General features: G+C 42.2%; 1 protein-coding gene across 1 annotated transcript in view; it reads right to left on the minus strand.

Annotated features, from left to right (window-relative positions):
* Positions 1-19: 19 nt before the first annotated feature.
* The window catches only part of LOC102284915 (RNA exonuclease 1 homolog), a 46058-nt gene continuing 32050 nt past the window's right edge, over positions 20-14027 (minus strand). Inside the window, exons 11-17 of the mRNA XM_070375972.1 lie at positions 11317-11390; positions 11022-11132; positions 8929-9044; positions 5975-6113; positions 3564-3684; positions 1434-1658; positions 20-956 (exon numbers count right to left, since the gene is read on the minus strand). Of these exons, the coding sequence (XP_070232073.1) occupies positions 1576-1658; positions 3564-3684; positions 5975-6113; positions 8929-9044; positions 11022-11132; positions 11317-11390 (644 nt within the window). The 3' untranslated portion in view covers positions 20-956; positions 1434-1575. The remainder of the gene's footprint in view (positions 957-1433; positions 1659-3563; positions 3685-5974; positions 6114-8928; positions 9045-11021; positions 11133-11316; positions 11391-14027) is intronic.

The raw sequence follows: 14027 nt of genomic DNA on the forward strand, positions 1-14027 counted from the left end.
ACATCTCCCAGAAATATTCTACTGTTTTCCTGTACCTCTGGTTCCAGTAGGAACTGAGGGCTTAAACCTGGAATCTCTTAACTGTGTTGCAGTGTCCTATGTACTGTGTAATGTTCCATATTCCTGCCATCTGCTCAACTTCACGCATCAGAAACAGTGACCAGGAAACTGCATTTGTCCAGAAGCTCTTCACCCACAGCAGGATAGGCAAAGTAACACTGCTGCCTCGCCATTTATTCTTCAGCAGAGCAGGGGCTGGAACAAAGAGCCACTGAAAGTAGGTCCAAATACGTCACAGTCCTTTTCACCCAAATGTTGTGAAGATGCTCCTGACAACTCTTGGTTTGTATGTACATGAATGGGGATGAATGTATCTCTGAAAAATGTAGATAATGTCTTCAAATTTTGCATGTGGCTTTGGAATACACAATAACAGCTACCTTCTCTAACAGCTTGACCTTCTTGATTATATATATTTAAAATAAATTTACATCATTACAAATTTACTTCACGTCAAGTACAAGAGATGACTACGAAAGGGTGGCATCAAGAAAAAGGAATTCAGTGATACTAAGATTTACTTGTAAATTCAAAATACTGAAGCAGTCGGCCTAAGGTGTGTTACGGATTGACACAGCATCACAATCAACTGTCAGAAGGCCACGGATTCATTTCTGGCACAGCGGCCATCTGACTGACATCTCTGTGACTCATCCATGCTGTTGACAAAGAAACCTTTGTAGCTCTGTAGCATGTTAACCGAATTAATACTAAAGATTCATACTTACTCAAAGGTCAGCAAACTGAATGAACTTGGGTCATTTCCACAGGCCAGTGTGCATATCATCAAAAAGCAATTAAGAAAGGAAGAACCAACTCCTTTAAGGAACTAGATAATTCCAGAACTTGGAATATAGATTAGATTTCAGCGTACAAGAAGATCCACAGGATACTGCCTTAAAAAAAAGATCAGTGAGTGGTTAACAGAAACCAAAATCAAGCAAGAGTACACCAGTTAGAATAAAAACACCTTACACGATAGCCCAGTGACCAAACTGTATTATGTTAACAGTACACTGAAAAGCTTACATTCACATCCATGTATTTTGTGAAGAAAATCTCTACATCTATTTCTATATAGGCAATCTAAAGAAAACTGTTATGATTTTGTTAGGAAAAGATGTTTCTGACTCCTAGCAGTATAATGGTTCCAGGTATTTAGAGAGGAAAAGAAATTTTAAGTAATCTGAAAAGTGACCTTTGTAAAGTCCTGGACTCATTACTTCAACTTTAAAGCACCTTCCATGGTCATTTGCACACGGCCTATGAAGATTAGTCAAAATCCAAACAACCTAATTCCTTCCCCACCCCTCCCCAGACACAACTTTAGAAACTGCTGTGGAAATCCAACCTTTAAAATGTAATACATAAACCTTGGCAGTGTGTTTCTTTCTCCTCTTCTCTGAAAGTGTGGGGGAACCTCATGTTATTATAGATCGAACTCTACTGCCAGCAGTGGAGGCCAAGGAGTCAGGGAAGCAGTGCAGAGGTTTAAGATATTCTTGGGCCAGGTGGTTACTTCTTTCCTTTCAGGTCGTCGTTTACCTTCCAGAGGACCAGTTCCATGCAGGCAGTTGCATTTTCACTGGAACTGTGACCTCCAAATAGAATAGGACAAAAAATAAAATGTTAGACATAGACAACTCCCTGTGAAGTTGCCCACGGATGGTCTCAAAACGGTCTTGAGTTTATAACAGAATCAACGCTGGCCACTTATCAATATATCACTATTTCACACCTAGAACCACCACTGGTTGCTTTAGAAATGTTTTACATAGATCTGATGGCAACCCACTCCAGTGTTCTTGCCTGGAGAATCCCAGGGACGGCGGAGCCTGGTGGGCTGCCGTCTATGGGGTCACACAGAGTCGGACATGACTGAAGCGACTTAGCAGCAGCAGATGAACAAACATCTCCCTTTTTCTGAATACCCTGCCCTCAGTCACATGGTCACTGTGTTCCTATGATGGCATAGCACATCAGTACCTTCTCCATGAACCTCTTTTCCAGGGATATGCAACAGGAAAGTGACGGACACCAGTGGATGACAGATCTGACAAGAAGCCAGAAAGAGAGATTCTAGAAAAAATATACCTCCTAGACAGAGAGTGACCTTAGATATGAGATGACATGGGTTTAAAAAGCAGATGAAATCTGCCCAAAATACCAAGCCTACAAAATAATAAATGAGGTCTGAGATTGAGAAAAATCATATGGGCTACACTTGTAAAATGGTGTATTATTTTTGGTTTCCTTGCATTACTCTGAGAGAACTGTGGTGGTCTTTAACTTTGCTTTATATAGGGCATTTTTTGTTGTAAGATGAAATATTTTTGTGTCCATGCTCCCAGGTTGTTTTAAGCAGAGCACATTATGAATTTCAGAATAGCATTTTTGGGGCATTTGAGATATGAATATTTTAAAGCAGATAATATAAAGATCCTGTGTAAGATGGTATTGGTGACTGTCTAATAGACATAGAATGAAAGAATAAATACCACAAGATAAAATCTGGATTCTTATACAATAAATGACATGATCAGAGGAGCATCTGTAGAAACAATAGCATTATAACATTTTAACATTCAGAAATTAACTTCCTTTTCTATCTTGTGCAACAGAGGGGCCTATATGGGTCTGCACAAAATGTACAGAGTAACTAACCTCCATTCCAAGTCAGACACATACCGCGTGCTTATGGCAATGCGACTAGCAGGATAGCTGGTGGCTGTACTTGTTGCATTTGGTGAGCCTGTTTAATGTTGGGCCTTTACATCAAAAATACCAAATGTAAAAAAAGTTCTGAGAGCAAGATCTACCAATCCATTACAAAGCAGGTGCATGCATGATGAATCTGTTGCATTTAAGTTATACTTCCTTTTACAAAAAGCTCACTATTTACCTTGGGTGAGATAATCTGCGTGAGTGCTCAGTCACTTCAGTCTCGTCTGACTCTTTGCGACCCTGTGGACTGTAGCCTGCCAGGCTCCGCTGTCCATGGGATTCTCCAGGCAAGAATACTGGAGTGGGTTGCCATTTCCCCTCCTCCAGGGGATCTTCCCAACCTGGGGATGGAACTCACGACTCTTTACGTCTCCTGCATTTGGCAGGTGGGTTCTTTACCACTAGCGCCACTGAGATACCTTGGACCCAATCAATTTTAGATTCTCATTAGGTGTAATGAAAATCACATATGAAAAGAGGTACAGAGCAGCATTTAGTATGGAATTAGATCTCTGCACCAACAAAAGTTTTATGTATGAATTCCAAGGTCACCAGTCTGCCCCAACTGCTGTTTTGAGGCCTGTGGAATATCTAGGACTATGCCAGGCAGTGGGCATGGAACACATCTTTCTTAAACAGATACTTCGAGATTCTCTACCCTAGGAGAAAACCCACAGGGAAGTATTTCAAACAGGGGACCTTTACCATGACCCTCATGATGTATTCACTCCCGTCAGACTCATGAGCTTGATATTTATCATGAACAAGCAGGCTCTTACCTTCATCCTGAATGACTCTCTGCAGGTAGTCAGCCACTAAACCCTTCAGGGATCTTCTGTGAGGCAAGCCTAGCGGATGAGGGAACAGAACTGTCGTGTCCACAACTGAAGTATGAATTAACTGTCAAATGAAAGAGAAAACCTCTTTAGAAATTCTTCCCAAAGAATAAGAAAACTGATGCAGCAACAGGAACTGTAGCAGCAGAAACAACACTGCAAAACCAAGGAACATGAGCAGTGATACCAGCTCAGTCACTAAGCACTACCTGGCTTATCTCACTACAAATTGCAGACTAACCCAGCACGGTCGGTACTTCATTGTCTCCTTTTTACAGCCAGAGAAACTGAGGCTTGGAGAGGTTAAAGTTGCCTCAGCCAAGTTAGTACACTGGAAAGAAATCCAATCTCAGAGCCTGACTGCTGAGTCTACTTTCCTCCCAAGAGATCCCACTAGGAGTCAGCTTGAGCTCAGAGGGATTCCGATAATTACTGGCTGGGAGGCGGCAGCCAGGGGTGAGTCAGGCTCCTCTCACCTTGGGACTCAACGGAGGGGGACACACCTCACTCCAGTGCAAGTCCCATTTCAGTGGTTTATCTTGTCTCTCTCTGGGGAGGGAGCATGGAAAAGGACTAGTCCCATCAAGGTTCAAGTTCCCTGTGCTTTCACATGGAAGAAGGGAGTCAAGTTTACAATAGGATGGATATGGGGGAGGGGGAACAGACCACAGAGTCCAGACAGTCAGGTACCATTTGCATTCCTCATTCGAAGAGCTGTAATTTAAAGAGGCGTAAAAGAAGGTTAGCCTCAGGACAAGTCATTTAAAGACTGATCAAGAAGAAAAAGGCTGGAAATTTAATGTTTAACACCTATGATGCCCTGTCCAGAAACACTATAGATTCTCACTTAATGTATCGGTCACCTCTTAGATACTGTACCTGGCTGAAAAGGATGGAGCAAAAATATAAGGTAGTTGTGGAAACAAAAAAAGAGACATCTATGAGTAATCTGGAAGGAAGACACAGACTGATTACAAGGAATAAAGAAACATTGAAATTTTCTAGTCTTGGAGGCAGATGAAATAACAGTTCCTAGAAAATGAGAAGCAGGAAAGTCACAGTGAGAAACTGTTTGAGAGGTGCTGTCTCTGAGGTGACAGAGGGACATGTCTGTGAAGACCTTTCCAACAGAAAGCTTATATCCCACGTCTCTGCCCACACTTGGGTGGGGTGTGGTGGGAGGACATTGCGTCTCCTCCATCACGTGCACACAACGGTGCTGTGGGAAGCGACTATACTATGGTGCCAGCTTTGCAGAGAAAGAGGGGGCATTCACTCAGGAGAATTAAAGAAGCCTGCTTGTGTTCTGGCACTAAAGAAGAACTAACCCTTCTCTGCGTGAAGGTTAGGTCCTGGGGTGGCTGAAACAGTCACGGTCCCCAGCGTTGCAGAGCTTCATTGTGCAATGTGGTGGCCACGAGCCTCGTGCAACTATTGCAGTTAAGAAACTGAAAAAATCATTTTCTCAATCAGACATTTGATATCTCTGATGTCCAATATCCCCTGAAGGAGGACATGGCAACCCACTCCAGTATTCTAGCCTGGAGAACCCCATGGACAGAGGAGCCTGGCGGGCTACAGTCCATAGGTTGCAAAGAATCGGACACAACTGATATCCCCCATCTTGGATAGTTAAAATAATGGAAAGTTGTATCGCAGGGCACTGTTCTAGGCCAGGGAAAGCCACCAACCCTTTCTTCAAGTCCCAAATTATAGATAGCTTAGGCGTGCAGCCCTCACCACCTCTGTTACTCAACAGCAACTATTCAACAATGCCCTTGTAGTGTGAAAGCACAACAGAAAATGTATCAGTGAATGGGTGTGACGGTTCTGTTCCAATAAAAATGTTTGCAAAAACAGGTGGCTGGCATGAGCCATAGACTGCGAACTCCTAGAACATGGAGCAAAAAACAGACCATTTTAATCCAGAGGTATATTAAAGGGGAGATCTTCAGCTCTATCATGCCAAGTAAAATGAGCATATCGTTGATGTTAAGATTACCTATAAGGCCTACCTGACTTAACATGAAAAAGCATTTTCCAGGATGTGACTATAACAACTTGTTAGATCAACTCAGTCTTATCTATTTGGATATTAATCAAAGGTCATGTCAAAACAAACAATGATTTTGGCTTTATCACAGTTGATGGACTTTCTGATCTTGATTAGCCACATGACTTGGGCTCTCTTACACTGCTTTTGGTTTACCATAGTTGGACAGTGTCATTAGCACAGACAGTGATTCTTGTCTTCCTTGTCAAAAAAGGGGAAATGGAGCATGAGTGATGACACACCGATAATGACTACCTGGCTAACACGAGGTTTGTAAGAAGGTGAGCCTGTAACTCCTTACCTTAAGCGCATAGAGACTGTGTTCAAAGCTATGTCCAATTAGTATAGTGTCAGCACTGAAGAGGTTCAGTAAGATGGCCTGCACATCACGGACTGAGGTCTTCATGTTCTTCAAGTCGTCTTCAGCTACACCAGAAAACCTGCCCCAATAAGATGCACAATGCATGTAAGTAAAGAATGCAGCTCAGTAGATTTCATCAGTTACAGTTAGACTACATTACTGACTCAATAAGACAAACATTTGATGATCAGAACAAAGATCTTATTGTATGACTGTCAACTACCCCTTTATTAGGTTATATTGGTATAACTTGGCAAAATTTATACTTTGGATCAATCATGTAAGGCTGGAGGAGACATTATTACAAGCTGATAAAGCTCCTTTGTGAATTCTCATCTTTGTATAATCTGAGTCTTGTCAATGACAATTTAGTAAAGTTAGCCTATCTACGTTAAGACAAAGCTAAAGATGAAACATGGGGAACATGGAAAAGCAAATGGAGCCCTAAGCAGAGTCTAGACAACTTAAGTTTGAACTATGCTATGTTTCTGCCATTTACTTATTATATTTGACTTTCAACAAGTTACTTAACCTTCTGGTTTCAGTTTTCTCATCTGTAAAGTAGGATTAACTACCAATCTTAATGGCTTAGGATGAATTGAGAGGCTGACATTGCCATATATACACTACTACTATGTGTATTGCTTCCCTGGTGGCACAGACGGTAAAGCGTCTGCCTGCAATGTGGGAGACCCAGGTTCAATCCCTGGGTTGGGAAGATCCCCTGGAGAAGGAAATGGCACCCCACTCCAGTACTCTTGCCTGGAAAATCCCATGAACTGAGGAGCCTGGTAGGCTACAGTCCATGGGGTCACAAAGAGTCGGACACAACTGAGTGACTTCACTTTCACTTTTCAATGGCTTAGGAGAATCTAGTGAAAATGTATGCATACAGTGAAAACTACATGCATAAACCTGAGTATCCTCGTGGTTTTCATGAAGCACATACTAAATAAGTGTTCTGAAACATGGCTAATGCTGTGCCTTAGTGCAGAGTAGGAGAAAAGAAAAATACTGCAAAGGTATTTTCAGCTTAAGCTATATGTTAATATTATTGTCTCCTATAAGGAAAAAAAGACAGCTGGCTCCATCATCTGGCTTAATTAAGGAATGTGATTCATAGTCAAATATTTGGATTAAGAGGAAATGATCATGGATAGAGTACTTGGATTTGTTTTAAAGCAGTTATTAAAAAATGTCATCCATTGAATCCTTTTGACCTTTTAAGATTTGAAAGTTCTTTTGTTTTTAATGCAAGCCCTTCAATTCTCATTTTGCTGCTGTGACTATCAGTAATTACCAAAACATTTCCTGACTTGTTCCAAAAAGGAGCTAGAAAAGATTACATTAAATCCACGAAAGAACAAGAACCAATAAGAGTACAATAAATATAGTATGATTTTTTTTGCCAATTATAACTCAATAAAGTTTAAAAAAAGTAAAATAGATGGGGCTATTAGGATATGGCCAAAATGAGTAGGAAAAAAACAGCAAATGAGGTAAGGAGAAAGATTAGTAACAAAATGCATTTTCTGGTAACAGGAACTTTTATTGAGTTTTTATGTATACAAACATTTTTATGAATGTGAGGGAATTTGCTAGAGTGCTTGTTAGCAGAATTCTCTGTAATTATTCTCAAAGCTTATCACAACTTTTAATTCACTCCCATTTTGCCTTGTTGTGCTCCAAAATTATGGACATACACACACAAATTGTGTAATACATGTACTATATACTATATAGTGTGTATAATATATATATGGGCTTCCCCAGGCTCAGCGGTAAAGAATCTATGTGTATGTGTATAAAGTCATATTTGTTCACATACATGTATACATGTGTGCATTTATTTACATATACATATACAAATGTGTACACACAAACGCTGTGTTGTGCTGTGCTTAGTTGCTCGGTTGTGTCTGACTCTTTGTGACCCCATGAGTGTAGCCCACCAGGCTCCTCTGTCCGTGGGATTGTCCAGTAAGGAATACTGGAGTGGGTTGCCATGCCCTCCTGCAGGGGATCTTCCCAACCCAGAGATCGACCCAGGTTTCCCGCATTGCAGGTGGTTTCTTTACCGTCTGAGCCACCAGGAAAGCCCAAGAATACTGGAGTGGGTACACACACACATACAAGACATACTTAAGTACCATTGGAAAATTCGTTATTTAAAGAAAACTGAATAAATACAATCATATCAGTAATTAACACTTCTAAATTTTCATTCTAGAATAAGATCAGTGTCTTCTATTTTATATTTAAATACATATATGTGTTATGTCATATGGCTTGTATGCCTTTAGAAAATTCAATTCAGTTAATCAATGATATTATTGGGTGTTTTATATGAGGTTTTTAAAAATTAAAGGCATATCTTATACTATCTCAAGTTACCCTTGAGTTTGGATCAGAAACATGCCATACTTTAGTAATAATAAAATAGAATTTGCACTGAACCAGTGTTCTGCATGCTGTATAAAAGCTGTGTATACTCAGCGACATGTCTACAGGATTACAGAAATTTTCACCTAATGGGAAGAGCATAGCATGATATTTTCAGAAGAAACCTATTAATGGTTGAAAGAATAAATGAATGAATGGTTTATTCAATATTTTTGCCTCTCTCTCTAGCCTTCTACCGACCGCTCCAACATGTAAACACCATGAGGGTATAAGCCCATATCTCTTATTTAAAGAGTTACCCAGGGCTTAATACAGTGCCTGCATAATTTTAGCAAGGAATTCAACAGAACATGAATAACTTTGAATAAATAAATTAAAATAGTGTAGCTCATGCTCTAAAGTTGACTCCAGTAAAGGTACCTAGGCTAAAACTTAAACTACATGTTGAATGTTCTATAATTTGAAAAATAAACCCCTTGTATAATGCATACCTAGTGTTATAGTCAATGACCTCTTCATCTGGTTTCACAAATGTGTCATAGACCACCTGGAGGCTGGGATCCACCACTGTTACTCGAGTAGGTTCCAAGCCTTTGGCTGTATAGCACTATAAAGGCAGAGATATTAAATTTATACACCACACTGAGTAAACCCACTTTAACATCTTAGATATAATAAAGGAATATTTCTAACTAAAATACACAATTTCATCCTGTCGTTCAGTTTTGCCAACAAAAGCCAGTGAGTGGATCTGACAGTCATATCAAAGATGTTCCAAGTTTTAATTTTTTTCCCTCAATGTTAGTAATATTTCTGCTAATAAAATAATTTCATTTTCTTGGCTTAGGCTTTACCAGTATTTTCATTAGAGATCAATGCTATCCAATAGAAACCTCTGTGAAGATGAAATGTTCTATTTCTGTCCTGCCCAATAGGGTAGCCACCGGCCACAAGGGGCTACTGAGTATTTGAAATATGGCTAGAATGACTGAAGAACTGAATTTTCAACTTAATTACATTTTTACTGAAGTTAACATTGTTGTATAACATTATGTAAACTTCACGTATACAACATTGTACGTTGACTTCTATATACACTACAGTGCACTTCAGCACCAAAATGTTGTTTTCACCTTCACCAGACAGTTGAGCCCCTTACCCGTCTTACCCTCCCCTGCTTTCCCTCTGGTAGCGGCTACTCTGTTCACTACATCTATGTGTTTGTTTGCTAGTGGATGTCATACTGGACAACACAGTTATAAACCTCGTTGAGTGGGGAAAAAAAAATCCAAACTATGGTTACATAAACCTGGCACCATAGAGGACAACATGGTAATGAAATCTGATTTCTAAGCCAGAAGCAGCTTTAACTGTCTCCGATTAAAAACCTAAGTTTGAAACTGTATGTTGCTCTTCTATAATTATAGTCCACAAATCTGCTCCCCAAATATGCCACAAGGAATAAAAATTTTATGTTTTGTTAAAGATGACTGTCCACATGATGTCTGACACATACAAAGCACTCTGTCATATATCAGTGTATCGGATTCTCACCATCACTGGGGGATTATCATTAACCTCATAATTGACAGATCAGATCATCCAGGACTTGCCTGATAAGCCGTGGAGCTTCCCAGCTCTCAGATTCCAAGTTCTGCTTTCCCCCTACTATTTAGTACTGATTCTCATATAAAAGAAGATAAATCCCTATAAATATTTTACTGTCTCTATAAACAACAGTTTGTTAAAAATTAAAGCTTTTATAATGGTTTGGGGCGGGGAAGGCGATGGCACCCCACTCCAGTACTCTTGCCTGGAAAATCCCATGGATGGAGGAGCCCAGTGGGCTGCAGTCCATGGGGTCGCAAAGAGTCAGACACAACTGAGTGACTTCACTTTCACTTTTCACTTTCCTGCACCGGAGAAGGAAATGGCAACCCACTCCAGTGTTCTTGCCTGGAGAATCCCAGGGACGGGGGAGCCTGGTGGGCTGCCGTCTATGGGGTCGCACAGAGTCGGACACGACTGAAGCGACTTAGCAGCAGCAATGGTTTGGGGGATAACAGCAGTGTTAATAACACTTTCCACCCATGTAATTTCAGCAATGTAATGAGTAGAACAAGCAGTGATTATGTATAAAAAGAATCAATAGGTAATAGAAAAAGGATCATAGGCCAACTCCTGGCTCCATCGCTAAGTGCAGAAAGTGAAGTCGCTCAGCCGAGTCGGACTCTTTGCGACCCCATGGACTGTAGCCTGCCAGGGTCCTCCGTCCACAGGATTTTCCAGGCAAGGGTACCAGCGTGGGTTGCCATTGCCTTCTCCAGGGGATCTTTAAGACCCAGGGATCAAACCCGGGTCTCCCGTACAACCAGCAGATACTTTCCCATCTGAGCCACCGGGGAAGCCCTAGTGCCTAGCCCTAAGTGCTGGGACCCAGCCAAGTCACTTAATTCTTTTTCAGCTACAGTTGCTTCACCCAAAACATGTGAACAGCATTGCAGAGCTATGTGGGACTGAGAGAGAAAGCCTGGGAAAGTTCCTTACACACATATACATGAGGTAAAACGTACAACCAACGTACCACCTCACAGCTCACGGCAAACACACGGGGGGGATTCCTGTCGAGGGCTGGGAACTTGACCAATGTCTTCACAAAGCCCCCTAGGTTTTCTTTTTGGTTATGAACATGATGCTGAAACAAACATTGCCAAGTAAGTTACTGTGTATTTTGGCAAGAGGAATTAAGCTCATAAAAATTTCACCACCTGAAAATCAGTGAATTATAATAGACCAAATATTCATCTATCCTCTAGGTCTGTGCAGCAGACAGCGACTCTGGTTCTGACACAAATAGAATTCTGGGCAGCAAGCCCTACCTTGGCGACCTGACACCCGGGGGATCCAAGAACACCTTTGCAACAGCTGTACTGCCTTCCTAAGCCACCAAGGACTGCAAACCACACAAAAAAGAAAGATCAAATGAGCAAGCTTGACAAGGCAGAGTGGCTAACTCCCAGAGCATCTTACCCTCAAAGAGCATTAAGACTTTACCATGCAAGTGATCTAAGGTCTAAAACTCTGTATAGTTATTTTGTATAGTTACTTTTCTAGCTTTTATGTAACAAACAGGAAAAACTGACTCCAGGAAGCAGAATTCTCGGGGGTTGCATTTTTTTTTTTTTTGGCTGCACTGGGTCTTAGGTGTGGCACGTGGGATCTTCAGTGCATCACGCGGGATCTTTTCCACAGGGCGCACGGATCTCTAGTTGTGACACACGGGCTCAGTAGTTGTGGTGCCTGGGCTTAGGTCTCCGACCAGGATCAAACCCCAGTCCGCTGCATTGTAAGGCAGATTCTTTACCACTGGGCCAACAGGGAAGTTGCCAGGGGTTGGATTCTGAAGGCGAGTTATAACTGCGCATGTCCTGAATGCCTTCCTCCCCTTCTTCCCTTCGCTCCCCTATCATTTGTCCTGATCTTCAGCTCCTTGCCTAGTGTCCCTTCTTTACCCTGCTTAACTCTACCTCAGCCATCCTCTCTAAATTCTACTCTCTTTCTCTCTTTGCTGGAACCCTGTGGTGGCTCCAACCACCAGCCTCTCCCTTTCTGTATCTGAGTTGTTGATCTGACCCAAGAAACATCACCCAGTTACACGGCCTGAGACCATAACACAGATGCTGTCCCCAACCCTGGCAGGACCTCCAAAATCCCAACATTCTCTTCTTCCTCTCCTTTGGCCAGACACTGCACATTCTCACAGCAACAATGCCAAGCCTTCATCTCTCTCCTTTTTCTCTCTCTCCAACCTTCCATATCACCTGTACCCTTATCCACCCAAGCCCTTCTTCCCTCTGGCCCAAGGAAATGTTCCCCCAACTGTTCCCTATAACCCCCTCTGCCTACAGTGATTTCTGTACCAGTTTTTCTATAAAATGCAGTTAGTTTAAATGTGCTTCTTCAAGCACATTCTCATTACCTTACTTTCCTCAAATGCTTCATTTGTACATTACTAATCAAGTGCAATTTTGACATCTCACAGCTTTATCTTATCTTCTCCCGAGATGAGAAAGAGAGCCAAGAACCAGTGTTAACAGAGCACGGCTTGTAAGCCAGGACGTGGGCACATCAGCTCACTAAACTGCCACGCAAAGCTCTTTCTATGAATGTGGAAACAAAGGCTCGGAGAGCTTCAGAAGCCTGCCCAAGGTCTCAGAGAAAGTAAGTGATAAAACAGACCCAAATCTCAGGTCCACCAGCTCCGAAGGCCCCTCCTGTTCATGACGTCCTGTGCTCTAGTGATCCCCTCCTGTTCATGACGTCGTGTGCCCTAGTGATCCCCTCCTGTTCATGACGTCGTGTGCTCTAGTGATCCCATCCTGTTCATGACGTCGTGTGCTCTAGTGATCCCCTCCTGTTCATGACGTCGTGTGCCCTAGTGATCCCCTCCTGTTCATGACGTCGTGTGCCCTAGTGATCCCATCCTGTTCATGACGTCGTGTGCTCTAGTGATCCCATCCTGTTCATGACGTCGTGTGCCCTAGTGATCCCCTCCTGTTCATGACGCCGCGTGTGCTCTAGTGATCCCATCCTGTTCATGACGCCGTGTGCTCTAGTGATCCCCTCCTGTTCATGACGTCGTGTGCCCTAGTGATCCCATCCTGTTCATGACGTCGTGTGCTCTAGTGATCCCCTCCTGTTCATGACGTCGTGTGCTCTAGTGATCCCATCCTGTTCATGACGTCGTGTGCCCTAGTGATCCCATCCTGTTCATGACGTCGTGTGCCCTAGTGATCCCATCCTGTTCATGATGTCGTGTGCTCTAGTGATCCCATCCTGTTCATGACGTCGTGTGCTCTAGTGATCCCACCCAGCCACAGTCTGCTACTCTTATTCTCTGCAGTGTCTTCCTCTTTTTCCTCCCTTTTGGAATCTACAGTCCCCCCTACCCTCTAAAGCTAATCCCAAACACTCAGGTCAAATTTAAGTTTACTTAATCTTTACTTTGGTATTTAATCTTTACTTTGTTGGTGGTCAGTTGCTAAGTCATGTCCGACTCTTGCAAACCCACTGTAGCCTGCCAGGCTCCTCTGTCCATGGGATTTCGCAGACAAGAATACTAGAATGGGTTGCCATTTCTTTCTCCAGGGGATCTGCCCAACCCAGGGATCAAACCCTCATCTCCTACATTGGCAGGTGGATTCTCTACCACTAAGCCAGCTGGGAATCTTCACTATATTATTTGTTCTTATATTTCTTCTGTAATACAATCATATCCACTGTTCCTCTCTACTTCCTCTGCCCTACTTTTATTCATACCACTTATTATGATAATAGCATTTCTACTCGTGTCTATATCTACATAAATGATTCATCTGTTCACCATCTATCCAAATAGCTACCTACAGCCTGTATGTATTAGGCACCAAGCTAAGTGACAGCCTGACGATGGGGAGAAAAAAAAAAGGGATGGACCCTCCAAAACCTTGCAGTCTTTCAGGCACAGCAGATAAATTACTAAATCATACACAATGCAGTCATGTGCTACCAAAGCCACTGACAGCATGTTGTGATAGAAGAGGGACAACCT

This window comes from Bos mutus, chromosome 8 (assembly GCF_027580195.1).
Source record: "Bos mutus isolate GX-2022 chromosome 8, NWIPB_WYAK_1.1, whole genome shotgun sequence".
Classification (NCBI taxonomy): domain Eukaryota; kingdom Metazoa; phylum Chordata; class Mammalia; order Artiodactyla; family Bovidae; genus Bos; species Bos mutus.